Source organism: Fusarium venenatum, assembly GCF_020744135.1.
Source record: "Fusarium venenatum strain MPI-CAGE-CH-0201 chromosome Unknown EDB82scaffold_2, whole genome shotgun sequence".
NCBI classification, from domain to species: domain Eukaryota; kingdom Fungi; phylum Ascomycota; class Sordariomycetes; order Hypocreales; family Nectriaceae; genus Fusarium; species Fusarium venenatum.
Window position 1 is genome coordinate 5,788,304 of NW_027072130.1, and position 25,377 is coordinate 5,813,680.

At 46.9% G+C, this 25,377-nt stretch overlaps 12 protein-coding genes across 12 annotated transcripts; 4 read left to right on the plus strand and 8 right to left on the minus strand.

Moving 5' to 3' along the window:
- Positions 1-8: 8 nt before the first annotated feature.
- EDB82DRAFT_461457 (glycosyl hydrolase) lies at positions 9-1,610 on the minus strand (the record flags this gene model as incomplete). The annotated part of the gene is made up of 1 exon (XM_025735161.2): positions 9-1,610. One exon carries the CDS (start codon positions 1,608-1,610, stop codon positions 9-11), a length of 1,602 nt encoding a protein of 533 aa, XP_025585895.2.
- A 482-nt stretch (positions 1,611-2,092) lies between these two features.
- EDB82DRAFT_499508 (chaperonin 10-like protein) lies at positions 2,093-3,462 on the minus strand. The gene has a single exon (XM_025735162.2). The coding sequence runs from the start codon at positions 3,179-3,181 to the stop codon at positions 2,153-2,155; it is 1,029 nt and encodes a 342-aa protein (XP_025585896.2). The 5' UTR covers positions 3,182-3,462; the 3' UTR covers positions 2,093-2,152.
- A 517-nt stretch (positions 3,463-3,979) lies between these two features.
- On the plus strand, positions 3,980-5,071 carry EDB82DRAFT_174263 (uncharacterized protein). The gene has a single exon (XM_025735163.2). The coding sequence runs from the start codon at positions 4,076-4,078 to the stop codon at positions 5,000-5,002; it is 927 nt and encodes a 308-aa protein (XP_025585897.2). The 5' UTR covers positions 3,980-4,075; the 3' UTR covers positions 5,003-5,071.
- Positions 5,072-5,351: 280 nt separating this feature from the next.
- Positions 5,352-6,319, minus strand: EDB82DRAFT_475361 (uncharacterized protein; the record flags this gene model as incomplete). Its single annotated transcript, XM_065608037.1, has 3 exons — positions 5,352-5,680; positions 5,731-6,173; positions 6,222-6,319. 3 exons carry the CDS (start codon positions 6,317-6,319, stop codon positions 5,352-5,354), a joined length of 870 nt encoding a protein of 289 aa, XP_065464867.1.
- Positions 6,320-7,239: 920 nt separating this feature from the next.
- Positions 7,240-8,801, plus strand: EDB82DRAFT_524682 (uncharacterized protein; the record flags this gene model as incomplete). The annotated part of the gene is made up of 2 exons (XM_025735166.2): positions 7,240-7,830; positions 7,893-8,801. The coding sequence occupies 2 exons, from the start codon at positions 7,240-7,242 to the stop codon at positions 8,799-8,801; spliced, it is 1,500 nt and encodes a 499-aa protein (XP_025585899.2).
- Positions 8,802-9,535: 734 nt separating this feature from the next.
- On the minus strand, positions 9,536-12,425 carry EDB82DRAFT_499515 (fungal-specific transcription factor domain-containing protein). Its single transcript, XM_025735167.2, has 6 exons — positions 12,345-12,425; positions 12,264-12,278; positions 12,136-12,169; positions 12,015-12,088; positions 10,989-11,963; positions 9,536-10,936 (listed from the first exon to the last, which is right to left on the minus strand). The coding sequence occupies exons 1-6, from the start codon at positions 12,395-12,397 to the stop codon at positions 10,018-10,020; spliced, it is 2,070 nt and encodes a 689-aa protein (XP_025585900.2). The 5' UTR covers positions 12,398-12,425; the 3' UTR covers positions 9,536-10,017.
- Positions 12,426-12,699: 274 nt separating this feature from the next.
- Positions 12,700-14,559, minus strand: EDB82DRAFT_536567 (major facilitator superfamily domain-containing protein; the record flags this gene model as incomplete). The annotated part of the gene is made up of 6 exons (XM_025735168.2): positions 14,261-14,559; positions 14,052-14,205; positions 13,845-13,996; positions 13,613-13,788; positions 13,314-13,553; positions 12,700-13,258 (listed from the first exon to the last, which is right to left on the minus strand). Exons 1-6 carry the CDS (start codon positions 14,456-14,458, stop codon positions 12,700-12,702), a joined length of 1,479 nt encoding a protein of 492 aa, XP_025585901.2. The 5' UTR covers positions 14,459-14,559.
- Positions 14,560-14,882: 323 nt separating this feature from the next.
- On the plus strand, positions 14,883-16,790 carry EDB82DRAFT_461463 (L-Aspartase-like protein). Its single transcript, XM_065607878.1, has 3 exons — positions 14,883-15,385; positions 15,438-15,946; positions 16,002-16,790. Exons 1-3 carry the CDS (start codon positions 15,088-15,090, stop codon positions 16,629-16,631), a joined length of 1,437 nt encoding a protein of 478 aa, XP_065464868.1. The 5' UTR covers positions 14,883-15,087; the 3' UTR covers positions 16,632-16,790.
- Positions 16,791-18,459: 1,669 nt separating this feature from the next.
- Positions 18,460-19,644, plus strand: EDB82DRAFT_174310 (endoxylanase precursor). Its single transcript, XM_025735170.2, has 2 exons — positions 18,460-18,945; positions 19,001-19,644. Exons 1-2 carry the CDS (start codon positions 18,665-18,667, stop codon positions 19,404-19,406), a joined length of 687 nt encoding a protein of 228 aa, XP_025585903.1. The 5' UTR covers positions 18,460-18,664; the 3' UTR covers positions 19,407-19,644.
- A 414-nt stretch (positions 19,645-20,058) lies between these two features.
- EDB82DRAFT_524687 (uncharacterized protein) lies at positions 20,059-21,067 on the minus strand (the record flags this gene model as incomplete). Its single annotated transcript, XM_065609128.1, has 6 exons — positions 20,059-20,069; positions 20,104-20,274; positions 20,332-20,420; positions 20,476-20,678; positions 20,735-20,980; positions 21,035-21,067. 6 exons carry the CDS (start codon positions 21,065-21,067, stop codon positions 20,059-20,061), a joined length of 753 nt encoding a protein of 250 aa, XP_065464869.1.
- Positions 21,068-21,639: 572 nt separating this feature from the next.
- On the minus strand, positions 21,640-22,138 carry EDB82DRAFT_499525 (flavoprotein-like protein). Its single transcript, XM_025735172.2, has one exon. It carries the CDS (start codon positions 22,108-22,110, stop codon positions 21,682-21,684), a length of 429 nt encoding a protein of 142 aa, XP_025585905.2. The 5' UTR covers positions 22,111-22,138; the 3' UTR covers positions 21,640-21,681.
- Positions 22,139-22,930: 792 nt separating this feature from the next.
- On the minus strand, positions 22,931-24,869 carry EDB82DRAFT_461470 (uncharacterized protein). Its single transcript, XM_025735173.2, has 2 exons — positions 24,746-24,869; positions 22,931-24,657 (listed from the first exon to the last, which is right to left on the minus strand). Exons 1-2 carry the CDS (start codon positions 24,821-24,823, stop codon positions 22,939-22,941), a joined length of 1,797 nt encoding a protein of 598 aa, XP_025585906.2. The 5' UTR covers positions 24,824-24,869; the 3' UTR covers positions 22,931-22,938.
- Between the last annotated feature and the right edge of the window lie 508 nt (positions 24,870-25,377).

Genomic DNA, 25,377 nt, shown 5'->3' on the forward strand with positions numbered 1-25,377 from the left:
ATTCTCAGTCATGCCGCGCTGAAAGATTCCACCTTGATTGATCCACCCAAGGAGTTTTCAGCATAGTTGAAGATGCCGAATCGATAGGCAATGAAGAAAGCCCACCCGTTGTAAAGCTTGTAGTTGGGGCCGAGAGTCTCGTACTTGGACCCATCCCAACTGAATGAGAAGACCGTGTTTCCAGTTCCAGCAGGATCAGTATCCATTTGAATCTTGAACCAAACAGCGGTCCTTCCCGAAGGCACAGCAGCAGTGGCCTTAATTTCTCCCATGCTAGTTGTCGCTCCATTCCATTCGTCCATGTTCATTCCATGCTTAGTGGCAACAGTGAATTGTCCGTTTGTGCGATGAATCCCAATATAGGCGCTTTGATCACGGAAAGCCGAGAGACCTGCACGGTCTCCGTCTCTCATCTTGGAGAAGTCAATCTTGACGATTCCGACGGGGCGGTTACCGTGGGTCCTGTGAGTAAGTGTGTTCCGAGCTTGGTAGATATCCTTGGTCACTGTGGCTGTGCGAAGAGTTAAGCCATTGTTGACAGTGAAGGAGTTCGTGTCGGGGTTGTGGTTCCATTCCCAAGAGGGGCTAAGAGATGTACCAGAGAAGGTATCAGTTCTTGCCCAATTCTTTGTCACGCCTGATGTTCCGGGTAAAGTAGGGTATGAAGACCCCCAACCTCCATTACTACCTTTTGTGAGAATGGGAAAGCCATCACTACCCCAGGTGACAGGTGCTAGTACTGGAAGACGTCCGGCAGGGTATGCCCAAGTGAAAGACATAAAGTACCAATCACCCTTGGGAGTCTTGACAAGACTACCTTGATGAGGAGAATTTCCACCATTGATGGGGGGCGTGACCTTGTCGGCGAGGAGCTTCTTGTCGTAAGGACCCCATGGGCTCTTCGATTTCCAGATCCAAGTCTGACTGCCGCTCGGACTGTCGTTGAGGATGTAGTAGAGGCCATTGATCTTGTACATACGATTGCCCTCAATATCTTCCTTCCCAATGTCTTTATTGCTAAAAACATTTTGCGATTTGACTTGACTGAACCCATCCTGAGACAACTGGACGACGCGGACATCCCCAGAGCCCGACACGATATACATAGTATCATCATCATCATCAATCAAGATACCATTGTCATAGTGGCAGTTTCCATCGCCGAGATTGCCGCGGTTAGTCCATGGTCCTTCAGGTGATGACGCAGTAAACACCCAAGTGTGGTAGAAGTTGACACATCCAATCCAGTACCACAGACCATTACTCTTTCTGTACCGCATTGACGAAGCCCAAGTTCCACCACGGTAGCTACGCTGGTTTCCAGTAAGATCATAGCCATCACCAAAAGTGAGGCGAGGAATGGAATGACCGACAAGGTCCCAATTCAACAAATCTTTTGAACGTAGGATCGGCGCTCCAGGGCTGTAGTGGAAGTTGGAAGCGGAGAAGTAATAATTGTTGTCGGGACCCAAGAATACATCATTGTCGGGGAAGTCTGAGTAAATGAGGGGATTGTTGAACGTATCAGCGCGAGAAATGAGGCCAGCCGACGCTGGAGTCAAAGAAGCGGCCCAGAGACTGGCTCCCACGAGGATTGTGGAAATCTTCATGGTGGGATTTTAGACGAGCAAAAGCGCTACCGTATTTTTAAAACGAACTTGGAGGGATACTTATACGTGGGCTATATTAAAACCCATCCTATTAATACTGCTGTCTACATAAGGAAATTCCAGGCTCGGACCTTCGACCTGATGCAGCAACTTCGGTAGACAACTCCCGGGTGTTCCAAGTTTGGAAGACTCAACAAGACCACTTTTTTCAAATCCGCCGTTCAATACTAGTTTCAGCCGAGATTGGATAAATGCGAATAGTAGTATCTTGAGGTAACAAACGTTCATGTCCAAAGCTCAACATAAGGAAATTAAGTATCCAACGACCGGTTATGATAGTTAAGAATGCCTAAAACATTTCAATACAAATACAAGCAGTACTAGGTTTTTTGCACCCTGGGGGCCTTGAATGGAAATTACTGACAGGTTACACTGAGCGATTATGATCAAGTTGCCAATGTTCTGAAAGATGAAGATTCATTGCCATTATCTATATTTATTATATGCCTAGATTAACTTGTATTCAGTACTTCAAGAGCATATCAATCGCGAAGATCCACGACAACCTTCTCACTGCTAACACCCTTAAAGAACAACAAATCCAGGGCATTATTCAATCCACCAAGTCCACCGGGAATCTTTTTCGCAGGCACTGACACCAGACTACTAGTCTCAAGAGCCTTGGGGAAATATGTATCGAAAGTCCACTTCAACAGCTCTTCATTCTCCTCCTTGCCTAAAAGCAGAGACCACCCCTCAAACTTGCGGGTAATACCAGCAGGTAGAGTTTCGGGACCAAAGGCTGGCTGCAAAGCGTAAACAGAATCGCCGCCCTGAGCTGCGACGACTTGGGCATTGAGTTTGACCGTGTCACCACTCGAAATTGTATCGACAACAATGTCATAGGGTCCAGCAGTGGTGAGCTCCTTGATCAGTCCCTCGGATTCTTGAGTATGATCGATGATCGCAGAGGCGCCAAGTTTGGACACAAAGTCCTTGTGCTTTGGAGAAAAGGTCGTGACAACATGGTACCCAGCTTGAGTGAGGTATTGCACAGCCATGCTGCCGATACTGGATGTTCCACCATAGATCAGGATCTTCTTAGCCTGTGATATGGGTCGCTCTCCGGGCACAGGTCTCTCCAGTTTCAACGTAGCGTTGAACAGAGCAGGAAGAGTGGGGAGGTTACCGACAAGACGAACCGCAAGGTCAAGAGTATCATCGTCTGAGACTTTGGTGGTGGTAACCTCTGGTGAGATTGAATACTCTTGGTAAGCACTGTACTTGGTTTCCTGGGCACCTGCAGTCTTCATGCCGACCACCTTGTCACCAACTTGGAAGCCCGTGACTTTGGATCCGACCTTGTCAACGATCCCAGCGAATGAGCTACCCAGAATAGTGGGGTATGAGAGTGGAAGCATTGCAACCTTTGCGATTTTGGCATCAATAGGCTGGATGGCAATGATCTGGTTTCTGACGAGGATCTCATGGGGACCGGGTTGGGGAGTTTCGATCTCCCGGATCTCTAGGGGAGCCTTGGCGGCGGGGACTTGAGCTGCAAGATGAGGCATAATGACCTGAAAGATGTATTGAAGTTGAGTTAAAGTGATTGAGATACAAAATTGTGATTGTTGGGGAGCTTGATGTGTTGAATGATGTTTGTTTGAGATGATATTCGAAATGGTCGGGACTTTGCACAATTAAGTACTCGTTCTCGTTGTTGTTTGACCTTTATCATCTTCATCATACCATTCTCGGTATTTCTTGATCTTGGAAGGATTCACAGCTTAGACGATTTGTTCCTGTATGTCAGCATGTTGAATCGACCCAATAGAGCAGTTGATTATGTGACGGTATGAATCCATTCAAAAGTGAGGTCGCTATCATTGGCTACTCGGAGTCTTGGCATTTAGCGAGCAGGGCTGGTCGTATTTTCAATCAATTTGGGGTTCAAGATACTAACAAAAACTACTTTTTTTTGTACCATAGCAACTATGTTCTGTAAGTAGTCGGAGTTAGTTCATGGCTGTCAGCAACACATCCTCCGCACATTGGACGAAGACCGAGCACTAGCTTGGACCTTTGTTGACCAATCAAAGCCCCAGTCACCTACGTTTGTTATCGGATTTCGTTGCATGGCCGAGCGCTATCACAGCATTTGCAATCAAGGATATTCGCGAAATCATGGACATCCGACTTGTCCATTTTAAAAATCGGATACATAGCTCAATGAGGATCATCGATGTTGTTGGTTGATAATCAGGCTTTTGATTTAGAATTGGTGTTTTCTAGTACACAAAAAATTGAGTACATAAAGATCATGGTCTCATTCTCAAATCCACCTCATCTCTCATCATTAATCACATCACAACAATAACCACATTAACATTTCAGAACAACAAATTCTATCAAGATACGCGCTCAGATATCAGTAACACTATACAAACATTACCAAACCCCCAACGATGTCTCGTGCAATCCTCATCACTGGCGCCACCGGAAAACAAGGCGGCGCCGTTATCAATGCCCTTCTTGCCAAAAGTTCTTCCAACTTTCTCCTTCTCGCAGTCACTCGCAACAAAGAGTCAGCTTCCGCAAAGAAACTAGTGGCCAAGTCCTCCAATATCAAGCTCGTCGAAGGCGATCTTGACTCGATTCCTGCTCTCTTCCAGGCCGCTAAGCGAGCCGCGGGCACCGTGCCTATCTGGGGTGTTTACTCTGTTCAGCTTTCCATGGGCAAGGGCGTTACCCTGGAAGGTGAAGTCCGCCAAGGCAAGGGCCTCATCGATGAATCCATCAAGGTGGGTATCAAGCATTTTGTTTATTCCAGTGTCGACCGTGGTGGTGATGAAAAGTCTTGGACCGACGCAACAGTCGTTCCCCATTTCAAGACCAAACACGAGATTGAGCATCATTTACGCGACTCCACAAACAAAGGAAAGAGTTCTATGAACTGGACCATTCTACGTCCTACCGCATTCATGGAAAATCTCGAGCCTGTTTTCGCCACGAAAGTCTTTCTCACCATGATCCGCGACACTCTAAAGGACAAGCCTCTCCAATGGGTCGCCACTGAAGATATTGGCTATTTTGCTGCAGAAGCCTTTATTAACCCTCAGGATTGGAGCAAGAAAGCCATTAGCATAACTGGCGACGAGCTCACATTTGCTCAACTGAGCGAGGCTTTTGAGCATGCGACCGGCGGCCCTGCAGGAACTACATTCGGGATCCTGGGCAAGGCTTTGAAAGTGGGTGTGAAGGAAATTGGAATCATGGTCAACTGGTTCAGAGATGAAGGATACGGAGCTGATCTTTCCAAAGTCCGACAATTGAACCCTGGTACCAAGACTATGGAACAATGGGTCAAGACCAGCGCTTTCGTAAGCCGCTGATCGATACATATGCATATTACTCGGAAGGGGAGTTTCATCAGTTTGTCTAGAAACGGAGCCAAGATGATAGAGTGTGAGGGACGGATAGACAACATTCAGTATCTATAGGTTAATTATAATATTTTTCTTTTCCTTTATTGACTTGACTTTAGATTCCATTGTGAATTTCCAGTTTGAACTTTGTGCTTTCCTTTTGGGATGCAACCGATCGCAGTGTTTCTTGGCCGGGATTTCGCTGGACTCTTTTTGACACTCATCGGTAAAGGATATGATGATATATGGACTAAAAAGTATATAACCAGGAACATGAGTAGTAAAGATCAATGCATAATACTTGACAGCAATGCGACTAAAACGTGAATGTGCCTCGCACAGCTTTAACCAGATTCTGTGCCAGAAGCTTATGAATAGCCTCACTGGCGTGATAATCATCAGCCCAAAGACAGTTACTGGACCCGAAACAAGTGGCATCCTTTGCTCCGTAGGTGGCGTAGTTGTCGATGACTTGATCAAACGAGGGTTTGGTGTCGAAAATTTGAAGTTTGACGGCTGGGTGTGAGGAAGCGAATGCGGCTGCTTTGGATTGTACTGCTTTGTTATAAGAGATTATGTCTGCCCTGAGACGAGCAAGGTCAACTTCAGGTTGGCCTATCATCTTGGGAAACTGATCGGCGTATGCTATATATGTTAGCTTTCACTGGTTCAATTTGATGTTATCAATACCGCACCAGGAATGTTTAACAGAACAAACTTGTCAAAGCCGTCATCGACAAGAGTTTGCAGAAGTTCAAAGTACCGGTTCACACATTCTGTGATAAGAGCGCTAGTCTTGCTCCAAAATGCTTCACCAACATCATTGATCCCAATCCAGATCGCCACTAAAGTATCCGCATCGCTGATTACTGGCGCGACGTATTGTTTGTACAGCGCTACTTGGTCCGACATGGAGTATTGTGCCCACGAATTGACAATTTTCTTGTCGATTGTGGCTCCACTGTAGGCAAAGTCGTATGTTAAGATAGTCGACGTGTTGAGGTTAGAAGTGACATGGCCAACCCAGTTCAGTCCGGCCGAGGTCGTTTGACCAGGTAGTCCAGGGTTGCCTATAGGATTAGCAGCTGAGGGTAGCTGTCCTCCTGGCCAGAATCCGACAGTTGAGTAAGAGTCGCCGCTGCATGGTGTCAGATTAACATTTTCAGGGAGTAATTGGCCCTCTTACAAAACTACCAAGTTCTTAACACTTGCCAATGTTATAGGGCTGGCGAATGCCTGGGAGCAGCACATTGCCAGGACTAGACGTGACACGGTAGCCTTCATTTTTGCCCAATAAGACTCAAAGTATATTGGATATCGCCAGGCGTAAAGTTTGGTCTTGGAAGCCAATTCCATTGCCTTTTCCTCTGCAAATTGCCTGTTATATATCTCCTGAGTCTAGGACCTAATTAACCCGAAGTCGTAGATCTCGGACAAGTCTTTCCGATTGGTGGGACAACTAATTGAGAAACAATTATCATGAATTGAAGGATCAAAACCCCTCTTTGCATCACCAATCACTTTCAATCGGTTATGACTGAAATCAAGTCGCATTGTTTACTGCATGCATTGAGTTGTTTTGGGGGGGAAGTCCAGTATACAATAGAGAACCATGGTCGCTCACAGCTCTTCCAACTGTTTGAGACCTTCATCCTTGTCTCTTACCGACGGGTAACTTGGTAGGAGGGCTTACATCAGACCAGACAAGGATCATAGGCGGATAAAATAGAAAAGTCCGTTCCATCTTTGGACGAGACGAGCATTGGTGGATCTGTCACATAATGAGGGATATTAATCAAGTCATGCTTTCATATGGAAGTATTTGCCGTTATCCTATAGTTACATCCATCGCCCCTACAATTAACCTTGTATGGACATATATACTACTGTTAGCCTCGACGCGCAGTACTTCTGACTGTACTCCAGGCTTCATATGTACTAATTTCTTACCTCAATCCTCACAACATCTTACCATCGCTATCCTTATCCCGATAGGCCAATCACCATCGGAAAAGTAGCGCCGTATGTATCATTCCAAATCGACTGCTACAATAGCAGAGATGGGTTGTGTCAGCCAAGCCCCAAATGACCAAGCGAGCATAAGCTTACGTAGATATCAAGAAGCTTATAATGAGCAACACATCTCCCACTTCCATCGCCTTATAACTTCTTCATCCACAACATAATATTATTACACGATAACGATGCCAGCCATGATCACCAAAAGGCCGGGACTTATGCAAGTCTCGGTCTCTCGCAGTGCCGAAGAGAAACGATTGATCCCAGCATATTGTAGCAGTCTCGCTCGCCGTGCAAAAGAGCTCGAAATCCTTCGCAAGAATATTCTTACTGATGCTAAAGGAACTGAGTTGGCGTTCGGCATCCAGTCTCGTTTCTCACCTCACCCTGTAGCCGTGTCAGATACTCTGTACTCACGAATGACTCAGCTTCATGTCATTCTAGGTCGTGTTTTTATCGACATCGTTGATCGGTGGTTCACTGACGAAAACGCTCGTTTTCCAGAGCGTATGCCTTTGGATCCGTCAGAAGAGTCTCTCCTTAAGTGGATAGTATCCAGCGGGACAATTCCTGATTATCGCCATCATGCCGGCTGTTGGCGAAGCGATATACTATTTGAACAAACCCCTGATGGTTTGTCTGATGTAGCGCCGCGTATCTGCGAAATCAACGGCAGGCTGCCCCTAAATGGAGTACTCGGCATCAGTTTAGCCACGAATGGCCTCAAAGAGCTTGGTGCAGCCAAAGGAGGTCTGGAGACACAGAGCGACATGGAGGTAAATTGTCTCATATATCTGCCTCCGATTACCCAGTGTACTGACAGTAACTGAATAAGTAGGGTTCTTATGAGCATGTTATGACAATGTTCGACCCTGAGAAGCCACTCTTTACCATCCATAACAGCTTTCCTGGTGCAGACTCCAAGACACTTTCTGGTGTCAGTCTTAGCAAAGATAGGCCTTCAGTTGAAGCTGTGGATCCCAAATATCTCGAAGTTAGAGAAGATAAATCATCACCGACTGGGCTGTCGCTTTGGGACAAGTCAACCGGCATTCATCTGGAGCAATGGATTTTAGAGATGCTGCAGGAAGAATATACCGGCTTGGATCCAGCGGTGGTTCGACAACTGGCCCTCTCACCCCTGAACGATCTTCGCACCGTTTTTATAGTTCACGACAAGAGACTTTTAGGCATCATACCGGAGGAACTTCCTGGTATGATCACCCGTGGAGTGCTGACGCCTGAGGAAGCCGACATTGTTGCGGATGGGATCGCTCAGACTATAAACCCTGGGTCCGAAGGCCTGCGAAGCTTGATCCGAGAATCAGAGGGTAACCCTGATGTGAAGGCAGGATATATCTACAAGCCTTGCCGAGACGGCATGGGACACGGTATCGAGCTTGGTCGGAATATGACGCAGGCAGCCTGGCTTGAGTGTCTGAAGAAGCTGGCAACTCCAAACGTTCTTCGCCCGCACGATAATGCAGCAGTGATCCAGAAGCTTGTAGACCACAAATGGTTCGACATGGTTCGTCACGAAGTCGCGAGTGACGACGGTGCAAAGCCAAACAAGCTTCATATAATTGGATCCTTGTTCATGTTTCACAACCAGAACTATTACCCCGCTGCCTGGCGCATGGGGCTAGAAACGCATCTTGGTATCAGTGGTGACAAGCCAGGCATTGTAATGGCGATGGTTCGTCAGCCAGACTGGCCCGTCGGTTATGATCAGGAGGAAGAGCTATAACTTGCGGAAGCTTCAACAAGTGAGTCTCGAGATGGATGAGATAAGAAAATACCATGGCGTCTATAGTGTGATTCTCTATATAGCATCTTCGTCAAGAGCCGCCATGTAGCTCAAGTTGTCATTCTCAAGTCACCGCTCCTACATAGCTGAACCATCAATATTCGTTTGATCTGTTTAACTCAGCTCAAGGCGAAGAGCCACAACAGTTGTCCTGTCTCGTGGGGCTAATGGAGAGTCCTTGGTGGATTTTTCTTGTGGAGCAAAAAGCAGCCCTCGTGCAAAAACATACAACAGCGGGGATTCGCTGGTCGTCACCGACCCAACTACTAATCCGCCCCTTACCAGCTTGACTATGGGAGAGCGGACGGGATCCCGTATTTTCTGGTAGGTATGGTCGTATGTGAGAGACTATGCCACTATTACGTCTCAATAAGGTCTGCAAGATAAATGCAACAAGCTTTAATCAATGATAGGAACTACTATGCAGATGTGATAATGGCATGGCACTGGATACAATTTCTTTCTCATATCTCCATTTCTATACGAATTTGTCTTCCAGTCTCGTATTCCTTCTCACTCTCGTCATACTAATCTGTTTTTTGTTTGCATTCCTTTTCAATCTTCTCCTGTCAATCTGTTTTTGGTTGCCAGCAACTCCATGTTATTTATATGTGCCACTCGTTTTACCTTTAGCACCCTGACACTCGTGGATCAGAAGGGCAGAGCCCAGCGGCAAAGGAATTGAATCTCAGATGGAAGGATGCCACCCGTGAACGGCCAGATCTTCGTTCTCCAGTTGCCTAAAAGTTTATGGACATGCGAGAAGTTGTTAAAGTATTGGTTCCTCCAGGCAAAAGATAAATTCAAATTATTCCATGGCCAATGAATTTAGACCCTCAAGCCTAATCATCAGTACTATTGTAAAATAAGTATTCCAAACCATAAAACAAAAGAACAAAATAGAACGAGACACAAAAAATGGTCGCATTGTAGAAGTGATGGGACAGTGCTGCACGTGACACCCTAAAGCTCAAAATGCTACACTAACGGATCTAGGATCAAGATAGCCGTGTATTGTTAGCACACTAACTGTATCAGCCGGCACTTGTTCCATCACTATGCCCTGGGGACTATGGTCAGACGGGCCTTCATATACCATCGAACACAATATAGAGTTCAATCTTTCGTTTTGCGTACCACTTAGACATATTAACGGCTACAGCCACCGCTGCTGATCTAAACTTAAGTCTAATGGTGCTGTATCAAGCATGTTAGCAAGTTCCAGTGCTGACGCCATTGGCCAATCCCAAATATTCCATTGAAGTTGTTCGAGATCAGGTGTTGTCTGCAAGTTTGAGAAGATCTTTTGGCGCAATAGATCTAGAACATCTGCGCACTGACTAATATGATCTCCGACGTCATCCGTGTGGTTGTGGAATTGCCGCAGCGATTCGATGCATGACTGGACGATGTTCTCATCCTCATCAATTGCCACAGGATAGCCTTTCCATCTCGTGAAAAGAATTGTCAACCCTGCTTGCCATAGCATGTGTATCCCATTAGGATACAGAAGTGCGACAAGTAGGCTCTCTCGCCAGTCACCCGGCACCATCGTATTTATGGTAAAATCAGTTCCCAGTGTGCCAAGGCCGGAGTTCAACAAATGTACAAGAGTTGCAGAAGCTTGACCACAGGCTTTGAGAGAAGATACAAACTGAGAATGAGCAGTCGTAAAAGATAACGCAGGCCGGTGCAAATGAATTGTCGCAACGCAGTGGGCAACTTTCAAGAACAAAGATTCCAGAGGTCTGCTTGTTACCGGCGTAGTGAACTCGGCATCAATCTCAGGTTCAAAAACAACTCGTTCCCACATGCTAAGATCGGCTTGGATACGCTTAATCTTGGCAATTGCCCCGCGACGCCTGGTGGTCGTGTATAGATGCTCGAGAGTGCGACCAATAATACGCGCAAGTTTAAACAGACTGATAGCTGTGTCTACTTGTGACCGTTCGCCGGGTAGAGGAAACTCGACGTGAGTTTGATACAAGAGATTATGGTCAACGCTTATAGGGAGGTCAGTGTCGACATCCTGATCGCGAATTAGACGGGGCATGCCGTGATAAGCGCTTGAGAACCTGAGATTGAAGTTAATGGATTGACATCGGATAGGAATCAAACTGTACATACGCATCCAAGGAATATTGACACCACCATGCTCTTCGTCTTAATTCTGTCTCAAGAGGGTTGAACCTGAATCGATCTGAATGTCGATGAAGTCCCAAGGATTGGGCCAGTCGGATGGCTAGGCCTGACGTCTGAGAAGCTGTTGAATAGCGCCCAGACAGTTGAAGATAGATTTGTATGATGACGAGGCCCTGCAAGCTCTGTAAGCTAGATTGGGCCAAAACCCTGTCGAATAGAGTCGTGCACATAACGTAGAAACGCTCCGAAGCACAAATAAAGTGATTGTGTTGCTGACAACAATCACCTGTCTGTCCAACCAGCCCAAGAGCTAGTAGCCCAAGGGCTTGGTATAAGATGACAACATCGTTTGTGGCGGATTTAACTGGGCTAAACAGCTTTCCAATGGCGTCTACGGTCGAAGATTTGTGAATAATAGGGTACAGCGGTGTCCAAAGGTCAATAGCAACTTCCACGATCTCTATGGTGTTTGAGGGAAGCTGAGCGATTATGTGGGCTATCTGTAAGCCGGACGTATGAAGAGAGGCTCCCCAGGGGTTGTGTAAATATAACCCATAAGCGCAACTGGGGAGCGCATCATTGTGCATATGAAGAAGCTGAAGTTGTTGTTCAACTTGACTAATGAAATGGACACCTGTGGTAGAGCCGCCGAACATGGATGCTTTTCGGTCATCGACAACAAGGCGGCCCATATGGCCGATCACAGGCTCATTGGCTGGGTTGAGGGAAACAGGCTGATGAACCTCTGTCGCAGCACTTATTTGGTTAGAAGCATCTGGTGTAGTAGGTCTTACTGTGCCAGGAATAGCCTGCTGAAGAGACAAAGGTCGGTAGATGATCGTGTCAGACGGACTCAATGATGTTGCAGAATGTTGTGCTGACCGACCGGTGGCTGAGACACGCTGGGGATCGTCAGATGGTGCCCGGCGGCGCTGCTGACTGTCCTCAGCTTCATAGAAACTACGATGGGTTAGAACTTAAGCGGTTTATACAAGAGTAATAAAGACTGACCTTTTTCGTTTCCTGTTTCTTTTTAACTTGGCCGTCGTTACACAGACTATATTGGCTTGTAGACATGGAGAGCACTAAAGATGGGGTCAGCAGTGCTCAAGTGATATGGCACCTTGCTTACATCGTTCTCCTCGCCATGGCACCTAATCTTTCTTCTACTGTTGAGTTAGTGAGGAACACCTCATTCGAATCACAACACTAGCGGTAGGACGGCCTGTGACAAGCTGGGGTTTCCAGGATAGGACGCACCGTCGGCAACGATCACTAACAAGTCAATATTAGTAAGTAACGCTAGGTAGACTAAGATCGGTTGCCATGAAAGAAACATACCATACTTGACCAGAGACACGGCCAGTTGATGAGCTCGGGGTTGACTCCTCCATACTCGAAGCCTTTGGAATGGTTGACAAGATTCGGTTACTCAAGGTGGAACGACGACGGATTGAACTAAATTTCATGTGCGGGGTTACACTAAGCGATGTCGGCAAATGGATGACTCTCTGAGATGCAACAAGATTGATTAGGGAGAAATGCTAATTCCAGACGTGGGAACAAAAGCAATAATTTATAAACCACATTGAAGAAACTTATTCGTGTCTACCATTTTCCTTATGTTTCACTACGTTTGGTCTAATTTTAAATTGCACCAAACCAGGATCCAAGCTCCTTAGGTTTGCAGAGTTATCTAATAAGTATAAAGAACACCCTCGTTTTCTGACGAATCTAAGATTCTGCGGTTCAGCTTCTTCAACCAGACCCTCATAGCCCATGCACACATGACGCTAGTAACAGCGAAAGCTACCATAGAAGAGAAACCCATAAGGTAATCGGGGCCATCTGATGAAGGCCAGAGGTATGCGCAGTAGATATAGGCCAGGTTCGCCGTAACATTGACCAGTGCATAGGCCACCGACTTCTTCTCAGGTGTCTGCGAGAGTGTGTTACCGACCCAGCCAAGGATAACAGACCCAACGGAATAAGCACCAGTGGCGTAGAGGAACGTTGCTGTATAGCGAGCTGCCGAGCTGAGTGTTGAACATGAGATGACGAACCCTACCACGGCTAGAGAGAGGCCTGCAGTGATGTGCCAGGTACGCTCATTGACGTAGCCAGAAGACCACGCGAATGGGATACCAAGAATTCCAGACACAAAGTAAGGAGGGGCAGTGAGAAGAAGGGCGGTAGTAGACTTGAAGCCCATTGAGCGAACAATGGTTGGGAAGAAGTTGTTGAAGGAGCAAGCGCTAGAGAACAGTTAGATCAAGTAGCGATCGCGGTCCTAATGGGACAAGTACTAACCTAATGTGAAGGTTCTGCATCAAACAGAAAAGCCATGTTCGAGGGTCCTTGCAAGCTTGCTTAAGTCCCTCCCAGGTTGTGCCACGAACTTGCTGGCCTACGGTATCGCGACTGATTCGAAGGATGCAAAGCTCGCGTTCTTCAGGTGTAAGCCATCTAGTTTCTGAAGGGTCGTCAGGCAGAAGGAAAAAGCCAAAGACGGCAACGACAGCTGTAACGGAGCCTTCAATGATGAAAAGCCTAAATGCCTCTTGATTAGATCGGAATTCAAGGTGTCAATCAGGTGAAGACATTCGTACCATTTCCACCCAGCAATTCCTTTGACTTGGTCGAGTGTGGAGAATGTTGCTGCGGCGATGAGTCCAGAGCAACCGGTGCTCACAACTTGACCAGTGTAGAGCAACGAGATACGAGTAGCGAGTTCTTTTCGAGTGTAATATATCGAGAGCAAATACAGGGCTCCTGGATAGAAAGGCTTGGTTTGGAAAGTCAGTCTTAATAGATCAAGGCTGAAGCGCAATAAGTACTCACAGCTTCGACAAAGCCCAAGAAGAAACGACAAGCAACAAGACCGGAGTAGCTCTTAACTGTTGCAGTACAGGCTGATACTGCAGCCCAACCAATCATACAGCAAGAGAGATAGATGGATGGTCGGGTCCGTGTCATGAACATGTTGGAGGGAACTGAAGACATCATAGTTAGTCCCAATTGCCAGTGCCTTTGGACGGAATAACGCACTCTGCATCAAAAGATAACCAACAAACAAGATCGAGATGGCAATGTTATATTGGACGCCTTTGAGGTTCAAGTCTTGTTCGAGTGTATTAAGTCGCACCTGGGGCAGGGCATTTCGGTCGAGATAGTTGAGGAAGTACATTGCCCAGAGGATAGGCTGGTCGAGTCAGCAATCCTATATTACAGCAATTGTTCCAAGATCTGAATCTCACCATGATCATTCTATCCAGCTTTCGAACTAAGGCGATTTCAGCAGGATCCGTCTTGCTGGTAGCACCCGAGTAGTCGCCAGATCGATTGTTTTGCTCGTTTTGCTCAAGCACCTTCTCATGGTGAACGGCATCAAAGCCATGGCTAGGCTTCGCACCCTTGGAGGAAGTTGACAATCGGAGCTCGCATGGTGGGGCCATGACTGCGATGGAAGAGTATGTGAAAGTAATAACAAATAACTCTTTATGGAAATAGCCATAAAGCAAGAAAGTACAAAAAGCTTGTAGTTCAGAGCACAGAGAAAAGGGAGTTGATAAAGAGCCACTTCACATCTTTATATGCCAACTGCTGGCCCGGGTTAACAATCCAAGACTCTACTACTACCCCGGGCTAACGACTAAAGACTCTGGTTACTACCCCGTGGTGAAGCCTTATTTCTGGGGAAAACGCGGAGAAGGACATGAAAACCGTTGAACAATCGATGTGAATGCATCATGTGTTGACCATTTGCGCCTTTGCTTTGCTTATCCCGCTATTCCGTTATTCCGTTATCCCGCTACTGATATCGATACTTATCCCGCACCCAACGTCCTTTACACCGTATTCCGTGCTCCACTACGTAGCAAAAACTGACATCAACGACGAATTAAGAGTAGTGATTGGTATGTTCCAGTATACGCAAGGTAATAAGAACGCTGTATCATTCTAAATCTCATTTTGAACTCGTGCATACATAAACGACGACGTCCTGTGGCATCAATCCAGTTCAGGCCTTTATTTCCTACGAACCCCACCTATTTCTTTTGATCAACTTACCCTACAAGCCACTATGGCCGCTGCCACTGTTTTTGATACCATTTTGTTCAGAGACACCTTCGGAACTAACGAGATACGGGAATGCTTTTCTGAACGATCATATGTCTCAAATCTGATCAACGCAGAATGCGCTCTAGCTCAAGCTGAGGAAGATGAAGGGGTAATTCCTATTGGGACTGCCAAGGTCATCTGTGAGCTCTCAGATGTCTCAAAAATTGATTGGCCATTACTTGCAAAGAGGACAGAAGTTGTGGGCTACCCAATTCTTGGTCTTGTAGAGCAAATGGCGTCTTGGGTTCCTCACCAGCAGGGTAAGTTGGTATACTACAGCTTAAATAGCGCCACAAGCTAACAACACACAAGCTGGATACATCCATTGGGGTGCCACCACCCAAGACATCATGGACCTGGCTTCACAGCTACAGATCAAGGATGGCATCGCAATCGTAGAACGCCTCATCAATGCAACAACCAGGACACTCGAATCCATGTCCTTCAAATACCGCGACACACCAATGGCTGGCCGCACACACTTACAACACGCCCTGCCAATCACATTCGGCTATAAATGCGGCGTCTGGCTTTCTGGACTTCGACGTCATACAGAGCGCCTATATCAGATTAAGGAACGCTGTTTACTGGTGCAATTCGGCGGCGCTGCTGGTACATTAGCCTCTTTAGGCGATTCAGATAATGGCATCAGAGTACGCAAAAGATTAGCTGCCATCTTGGGTCTCAAAGACCCTGTGATTACCTGGCACGTTGCTCGAGACACAATTGCTGAGGTTGTCAACTTTCTGGCATTGGTTGGGGGTTCTTTAGGGAAGATTGCTCTGGACCTGATTATGATGTCGTCTAACGAGTTGAACGAGGTAAGTCGCCATCAATTTGCGCTGCGAATGCGAGTTGACTCTGAATGATTCTCAGGTTGCGGAACCCTTCGTACCTCACCGAGGAGCATCATCAACGATGCCTCAAAAGAGAAATCCCATTTCGAGTGAGATCATACTAGCACAATCCAAGATCCTCCGGGCACAGGCAGGACTGGTATTGGATGGTATGGTATCAGACTTTGAGCGTGCCTCAGGGCCTTGGCATCTGGAATGGGCATCACTACCCGTCGCATTCATATCAGTAGTTGGCTCGCTTCACCAGGCAAACTTTGCGTTGTCAGGCTTGCAGGTCAACTCAAATGCCATGAAGGTTAACCTTGAATCGACGCGAGGACTCATCGTTGCTGAAGCCGTCATGATGAAATTGGCCGAGTTTGTGGGTCGCCAGGAGGCTCACGAGATTGTCTATGGAGCGTGTGTAGCTGCTGTCGAGAAAGACTTGTCGTTGATCGAGTCACTACAAAAGATTGATGAGGTCACACAACATCTGAGCACGGAGCAGCTTCTGTTGCTAGTCGACCCAACTAACTATCTTGGCTGCTGCCAGTTGATGGTTGACGAGCTTTTAGGATCAAAAACTGCAAGCCTCAAGCGGAAGGCAAGTACGAATGGTATGAATGGAACGGATGGTGTAGTTGGCAATAAAGAGAACGGCTATTACTAAGGTGAAGTCCTTACTTTATGGCAAGACTTAAACAATACGGTGCGACAGCACACCTTGGGCACATAGGATCAAGGATTCCTTAGAGGCTATAAATGGGTCAAGTTCAATCTTTATACGTACCGCAAATACTCGAACGCGTAATAAACACACTATTTGAAGATTCTTGAATAGTAATGTGAATCACTTTTGTCGGCCCGATGTCACTAGGATAAACGCCAGAATTAACAATTCTATGCTTGACAAACTTTATATCTTGACAAGCCGCGCAATACATCAGACGACAACAAGCTCGGTCCATGGTCTGGCAATGTGACGTTGTGTCGATACCCGCCTTTCCATTCCGCCGAGTATTCCGAGTACCACTATGATTAGGGATGATGCTGTTATTACTTCGCCAACAAGTTATTGCCAGAAAACCAAATGTCAACGACGTACTCGTTAAGAAATAATATCAGAAGTCGGTGTACAGAGTAATCAGTCACTATTTGTGACATGATTTAACAAAGTAATTCTAGTCACTCTTTTCCTACCAATCGCATTGTTATTGGAAGAAGGAAAACAAAAACAAAAAGCAAAGACATGTGCTACCACAACAAGAATTGTGGCGACTATCAAGCCCTCCATTCCACTGCAGCCTCAACAAAAGGGAAGCAAAAATAACATACAACACCGGGGATTCGCTGGTCGTCACCGACCCAACTACTAATCCAGCGCTTCGCAGCTTGACTATGGGAGAGCGGACGGGATCCCGTATTTTCTACGAGCTTTGGTCGTATGTGCTGATTTCATCTGGTAATTGACAATATGAAGGCACTGCTGTTCTTGGTAGGACGGCCATGTTGCTGCCGAAGAATGATCCAGACTATTTCCTGGAAAATATGTCGAATGACTTGGAACCCTTTTGGGATTGTGCCTGAAGTAGAAAGTCAAGCCAAGCATAAATGCCGATGCACGTTAGTTCGTACTATTCCAACATTACTTTTTCCGGCTTCTACAATCATGTTAAGAGGCTGTCGCCTTCCCCGCGATACGTGCATCTGGTCCAAGTCCGGGAGTTGCATTAGACTTGGCGGTGTTTCGATGAAGCAATTTAGCCGGATCATCTAGCCAATTAATTGGTCTGAAGAGCGGTCAGACTCAGTAACCATTCGATTGTCAAATTAACGGGTAGAGTAGCATTCCGACTTTAGCGTGTTAAAGTCAGTAAATTAACCGGATATATTAAGAGAATAAATGCACCAATCAATTATACCTAGACAACAAGCAGTGTCAATGCATTGAGAGCCAGCAGGTCACAGGGCAGGCAGGATAAAAGTTTAGACTGCTCAACACACTGACCTACAAAACAATTAAAGGAGGGCTCTCGACAAAGTATTCTGAAACAGAACCTTCGGGAATGGAATAAAGAATTAGCCTGAATAAACATGATCCCCAGTTTCCCCTGCGTAATGATAATGCCTTGCCTGCCACCCTGGTTCAATGCTTCGGTAGTCAATGCTACCTCCCGCCCTGGAACGAAAAATGGGTTCCTTCAACATAAGCACTCCGCATTGGTGCCATGTGGTCCAACTGCTGCCCATATTACATACTTTGTTCCCTTTCAAGACTCACTCTTGACCTAAATGGGATGACTCGGAGCCCTGACCCTCCGCAGTTGCATCAAGACCGGATAAAGCGACGCCTTTAAGTTAGCACGTTTCATAAACCCGGAGATGAGTACCATGTCTGCTTGCACTATCCCGGCATCGAATCGACCCACTAATCAACATCAACAGCTAGTTGACCATGCATATCGATGATCCCTTACTTTGCCTTCATGTAATCTTGCCGGCAAAATGAAGATCGTAGAACCGATCATGAGCAGGTTTCTATCCTTAGTGGGCACATCGTTATTCTCCACCATAATATCGTGAACAAGATCAAGCCTGTAGTGACGTTGTCTCAAGATATAAATTAACACGTCGATCCTCTTCATCCAAACTCTTTTTCTCCATCAACTTCAAGCAACAGTCTTCAAGCTCATCACAGTCAAAATGGTTTCTTTCACTTACCTCCTTGCCGCCGTCTCGGCCGTCACTGGCGCTATCGCTGCCCCCAACCCTACCAAGTCCGAAGCTCAGCCTCCTTCCGGTCTTCTCGAAAAGCGAACCAGCCCTACCACCGGTGTCAGCAATGGCTTCTACTTCTCTTTCTGGACCGATACCCCCAACGCCGTTACCTACACCAACGGCAACGGCGGCCAGTTCAGCATGAACTGGAATGGCAACCGTGGTAACCACGTTGGTGGTAAGGGATGGAACCCCGGTGCTGCTCGGTAAGATACCGTCATGGAATCCTTCATGCAGAACTCCTACTAACCATTTCTCCAGCACCATCAAGTACTCCGGTAGCTACAACCCCAACGGTAACAGCTACCTCGCTGTTTACGGTTGGACCCGCAACCCTCTCGTTGAGTACTACATCGTCGAGAACTTCGGCACCTACAACCCCTCTTCCGGTGCTCAGAAGAAGGGTGAGATCAACATTGATGGATCCATCTACGACATTGCTGTCAGCACTCGCAACTGTGCTCCTTCCATCGAGGGTGACTGCAAGACCTTCCAGCAGTACTGGTCCGTCCGCCGCAACAAGCGATCCAGCGGATCCGTCAACACTGGTGCTCACTTCAACGCCTGGGCTCAAGCCGGCCTCCGTCTCGGAAGCCACGACTACCAGATCCTTGCTGTTGAGGGTTACCAGAGCTCTGGCCAGGCTACCATGACTGTCTCTGGTTAAGTCTTGAGAGCATGATCTGTTTCCGGAGCCTTGAGTTAAGGATCAATACCAATTGACTGATCCTCTCGAAACGCCGATGTAAATCTCCAGAAGGACCTTTGACCAAGGCTATATGGTTACTGGGCTGGACTTGTAGCTGGACTTCACGCAGGACCTGTCTCTATTTCGATGTACATACCTTCATCTCCAATGAATATACATTCACAGTCGGCTTGCCCGTCTTTCTTTCGTTCTTCTAAGCTCACTTTTGGTCTTGTGACATTTCGATAATCTTCAAAATGCAACTCCCGAAACGACAAGTAAAAGTTATCGTCAAGGGTAAGAATGGCTTGAACTCATAATCATCAAGAACCATTCATAAAGTAGACTCCTTATAGAATCCCAATTACCCATCTCATGCCGAATTCTTTTCATCATGCAACCGAAAACGTACGTTGCACTTGTATACTCGTATGTGCATTTGCCGGCTCTTTCACCATATCCGGATCGGATGAGATTATTGGTTTATGTGAGTCTGTTTTGCTTTGCTTCCTGTCTTCTCCGTAATATTTGATCTTTTCCTTCCAGTTGAAATAGGGTCTTAAAGACGGGAGACATGCAATTATCAAGCCGATACAGGAATCCATGAAACTCCATAGCTCTTGAAACATATTTAGCAGACGCCTTTGAAAATGAGAGGTTAGATAACTTGACTTACCCACTAAAGTGATTGTGATGATCAAATCAGCACCGTATTTCTCAATCAAAGCGAAGCGGACGATAGAAAATGAGATGTTGATGATACCGAGCCCAAAGGTGGCATAAAGACTGTATCTGAGCCTCGGTCTCAGTGTGAGCTCGGGAACAACTAGCCATGGCAATATAAATACTGTAATTTCCACCTGGTTAGTAGCGTCTTGCGCCTACTAGAGTGCAGTGTTCTCACTTAGGATGTCTCCCATAATATTCAAACTCCATGCAATTTCAAATGTCATCCTGATGCTCTCAATTGAGCAACCCTCATCTGATAAGGCCCTTCAAAGTCTCAAGTTAGTAAAATAGACAGATGATTGATAGTGCTAGTACGAACCAGTGCCTCCATGTAGGCAAACACGAAACTGTGAGGAACAAAATCGTTGTGGTGTAAGACGCAGCGACATATGTAATGACGGCCCACAGGAATCGACGCCGTTTTACCATGAAGTCGGGAAATACTTGGAGATATACAGACAGTAGAGCTGCTTTTGATAGGTAGAATGTTGTATGAAAGGGATAATCAGAAAAGTGGTAGAGCTGGTGTATATTGTCAGACCGGATCCCAGAGAGTAGATAAGTCGCTGCTTGCTCACCTTATAAAACTCCGATGCTTCTTCAGCTGTTCCCTCAAATCCGACCAAGCCCAGCGTGACACCCTGACGCATCGCGCCATCCTGGTAGAACACAATGTCGAAGCATGCTGATGCGGCAGCTGTGCACCATCCGGCGCACATAAAATAGTCGCTTGCAAGAAGCCGTCGTCTCTGTAGTATTAGCCGCAAGTAAAGTCGAGCTATGATAACTCCAAAGGCAACTAAAAGAAGAGTCCATTGTACAGCCTACAACGAGAAGTTAGTGTTTCTAGTTTATCCAAGCGCAAGGAGGATTCGCACAATGACTTCTCTACCTCGCGGATCCATCACCATGTTTACGGCTGAAGGTCTTCGAACGGCAATAGAACGGGTGGAGATGATCACTTTGCAATTAAGGGTCTCACGAGTTGCATGACGTTGACAAGGGAAGTGCAAACAAAACAAAAGGCGAAGGGATCATCGCGGAAGGAAGGGGCAGCGCGATCATCTACGTGTCACGCAAACCAAAGTGAGACACAGGCTGTGCGCCTACATTCCTGCTCTGCATAAGCCACGGATGAAATTAGTGTAGTTCGATAGGTAACGGTGCCAGAACCCAAAGCCGCATACCAACCAGCTGCGCCAAACTCTGCCGCCTTTCCCGACACTCGTTTAATTCCCAACGCGACAGGTATGCCGCATCGTAATATTGACGTCAAGAAATTACTTTCAGTATTTTTGGCCTGTAGGTGTCAGGAATGTGCCGCATTTACTCGATCAAATACTTGGACAGCCACAGCCTCACTACCGTTCTGGTGGAATATCTTTTTTGCTGTTCCAGATTTCCAGATTTCTCTTTCCTATAAGCTCGAGATGAATCGCGGTAGATTTCCGATGTTCCGGAGGGCAAGATAATGTGAGACGGTCTGTGATATACTATTTGGTCTTCTACCTTAAAGCTCTTTGGGCTACTGCTTTTCCATCAAATCCTTCAATTCAGCAAAGGCTTTAAGGATCTCTGGACTCTGGGCAATGATGTCCTTTCTCGTGTCCTCGCCAAGATCTCCCGCACCTGCCAACCACAAGTCCGGGCCGACATTGTCATGGAAAACAAGAGCCGGACTAGTCTCAGTCACTTGAAGTTTCATGCTCTTCAGTACCTGATTGAGTTGATCATTCGCTCCTTTGCCTCCAAAGATACCATAGCTGATAACCACAACACCTTTACCAATCCACTCGTTGTACAGGTAATCAATGGCGTTCTTAGTACCGCCGGCGAGACCGTGGTTGTACTCGGGAATGACGAAGATGTATCCATCGTACTTGGCAATCTCACTGCTCCAGGCTATCGCATGGGGTTTAGTGAAATTACCCTTTTGAGGGACCATGGCTGGCATAATCGTTTCGTCAAAGACAGGGAGGTTGAAGTCTGCGACATCCACAGGCGTGATTTTAGTCTTTTGAGAGGCGCCTGCATCGCCGGTGATAATCTCGTGAACTAGGCTGGCAATTTTTGGGCCTACTCTGGGGGTTCTGGTGCTGGCTGTGATAAGAGCGATGTTCTTCGTGATCGCCATCTTGCTTAAATGTGAAAAGAAAGAGCAAATACTGTTGGGTTTAATGGAAGTAACGATTGTATTGAACATCGACTGTTATTGTAAACATCGACTCCTTTAAATAATTTTTGCAATTGCTAGACAGCTCGAAAGCGCCCCATCAACCATGCCAAGCCCCAACGACCTGTCTCGAGCTGTGAAGAGATTTCTAATCGACTTATAAACCATGCCCTTTCAAGCGCGCGTTTATGTCGTGCTAGGGTTGCAAAGCACCAAAACTCATGCCTTGGCTTAGTTGCCTCAGGTATAATGAAACGCTCACGCGCGGTTCGGGATATTCTGGCTTGACAGTTTTTGGTTGTTGAAGTAGTAAGCAGCGGTATCATGCTTGATTGGCCACTGGGGGCGCGCGCAACAACATTGGGGGGCTTGTTTAGAGATGATGTGTTTCAATCTACTTTCGCATTGGCCTCCGTTTGACTAGAAATAGTTCCAGAACTAACTATTATTCTTTGGCCGGTGACACTGTGGGCGCCGGAGAGGAAAATGGTTTGTTGGGCACCCAACACTTCAGCTGCACTGGCTATATGAAGGCGGGGTTCTATGTAGCGTTTGTGTACATCATTTATTACTATATAAACATTAAGTCTAACAACTTTTAGTGATGATCTACTTCGCAGCTTCGATGATGAACTCAGCAGCCTTTTCAGCAATGCCATATACAGCTGTCTGGATGTGTGCTGAGATCAAGAGCGGCATGATGCTGGCATCAACGACGCGAAGGTTCTCAGTTCCATACACCTTCAGCTTGGCGTCAACAACACCGCCATCATTCTTGGGAAGCATAGCACATGTTCCAGTAGGGTGGAAGATGCTGAGTGTAGTGCGAAGAGCATATTCCTTGAGCTGCTCATCAGTCTTGACATCCAAACCAGGCTCGTACTCATCATCCCAAATAGAACGCATGGGCTCAGTGTTTGCAATCTTGCGGTTGTACTTTACAGCCTGAGTAACAGCCTCGACGTCATGGGCGTTACTGAGGTAGTTGGGGTTGATGATGGGCTTGCCAGCGGGATCAGAAGGGTTAATGTGGACACTGCCGCGGCTCAGAGGATGCATAACGACGGCGATGAGAGAAACAAAGCCTTTTCCGAAGAGAGGTGATGTAGCAGCAGGATAACCCTTGACACCGGTGTAGCCATCAGAAAAGATGACCTCGACTTGGGGAATGGAGGTGTCCTTGAAGAAGTCGAGCTTCTTCTTGTCAACCTTACTACCATCCTTTGCAACAGCCTCCTTGGCAAGAGAAAGCATCTTGGCATCGCTACCAAGGGCCTGCTTCCAGGTTGAAAATGTGTAGGCGCTGCCAGTGTAGTCGTACAGGGACTGTTTACCAGCGTTCCAAAGCGCCATTTGCTCTGCAGCAAAGGTAGCATTGCTCTTGAAGATGTCAATGGAAGTGAACTGAGGCTTGAGCTGGTATGAACTCATGATACGAAGGTGATCTTGAAGGTTCTCACCAACCCCAGGAAGGTCGATGATTTGCTTAATGCTGGCAGCGGCGAGGACAGACTTGCTTCCGATGCCGGACTGCTCGAGTAAAGGAGGAGTCTGGATGGATCCAGCAGAGAGAATAACCTCGCGGGTAGCTTTTATAATAGTTCCGTCAGCAAGAGTGACACCAGTGGCGACAGCCTTCTTGTTGCCCTTGGGAGGACTTAGGTTGATCTTGGCCACAGTGGTATCGGCAGCAATCTCGAGGTTAGAGCCGGAAATTTCGTCATATGCATTAGCACTGTATGATCGCTTATAGTTGGCAGGGTCAATGCTGCTAGGCTGGTACATGACACCTAGCGGGTCACCTCCGAGAGATTCGAGGTTCTTTCGGACACCGAGCTTGTTGAGAGTGGGAATCCACGACTCTTGGTGCTTGGGGATGACACGGTTGATAACAGCCTTAACAGGACCACTGTCGCCGACACCCTTGGAGCCATATGTAGCAGTGTTCTTGCCAGTGAAGGTCTCGGACTTCATCATGGCCTTAATCATCGTCTTCCAGTTCCATCCCGGGTTGCCCAGGGCTTCCCAACTATCATATTCGGCAGCGGCAGCACGATCGTAAGTCATGAGGTTCAAGGCGGAACTTCCGCCCAAGACCTTGCCTCGGTTGATAGGCCATACTCTATCATTGGCGCCAGTCTGGGGGACAGTGGTAAAATTCCAGTCGTACTTTGTTCCCAAGGTTGTACCCTTGAGACCAGGGATATTAATCTTTGGCTCATCGAGTGCCTCGGGACCAGCTTCAATAAGGAGAATCTTGGAGGATGGGAGGCCTTCGCTGAGACGAGCAGCGACGGCTACTCCTGCAGTGCCACCTCCTACGACAATCTGTCCAGAGAAAGTAAAGTTAGGCTGTGGACAGGACAAAGCGAACAGTGGTTTCGTAATAATTCGAGTAAGACGCTTTCATACTTACATAGTCATATGCATCTTGAGACGGAGCTGCGACTGCAGTTGCAGCAAATGCAAGCCACAACTGGGGTTTGACAAGCATGGTAACGAATGTGGGCAAAAGAGAGAGAAAAGAGTCAAAGATGGACTGGGTTACCAAGAATATGCACCGCAACAATCACGGACAAAAGAACGGAGATACGGAAGGACCTAACCATTTATTGATTATCAAATGGTTTCTCCCCCTTGTCGATTTTGGGTTGCATTGAACATGAGAGGTTTAATTATTTGATGCTTGCATTGACAACCGAGGCGGAGCACCGCTCCAGTTACACGGGGCTCGGCATAGCAGATTGCTTGGCTTATATCGTTAGTCCCTTGGACTAAATGAACTAACCGGCCGATATCTGGGGATATATGGGAACATATGGGATCTGGTGAGTTATTTCTTTTCCTTCCACCTATCTTGTTCCTACGAACCTACGAGACTAACATGGGCAGGGGTCGGTAGAGAGTCCTGAACCAGGCCACTAATATGGGTCCGTCCATAGAATGACCGAACCTTAAAACCTGCCAACGCTCGCTAAAGCGTAATAAGGTTTCCTCTCGCATCAGGGACTCAGGGGTCATCTACAGGGTCTTCGCGTTCTGTAACGA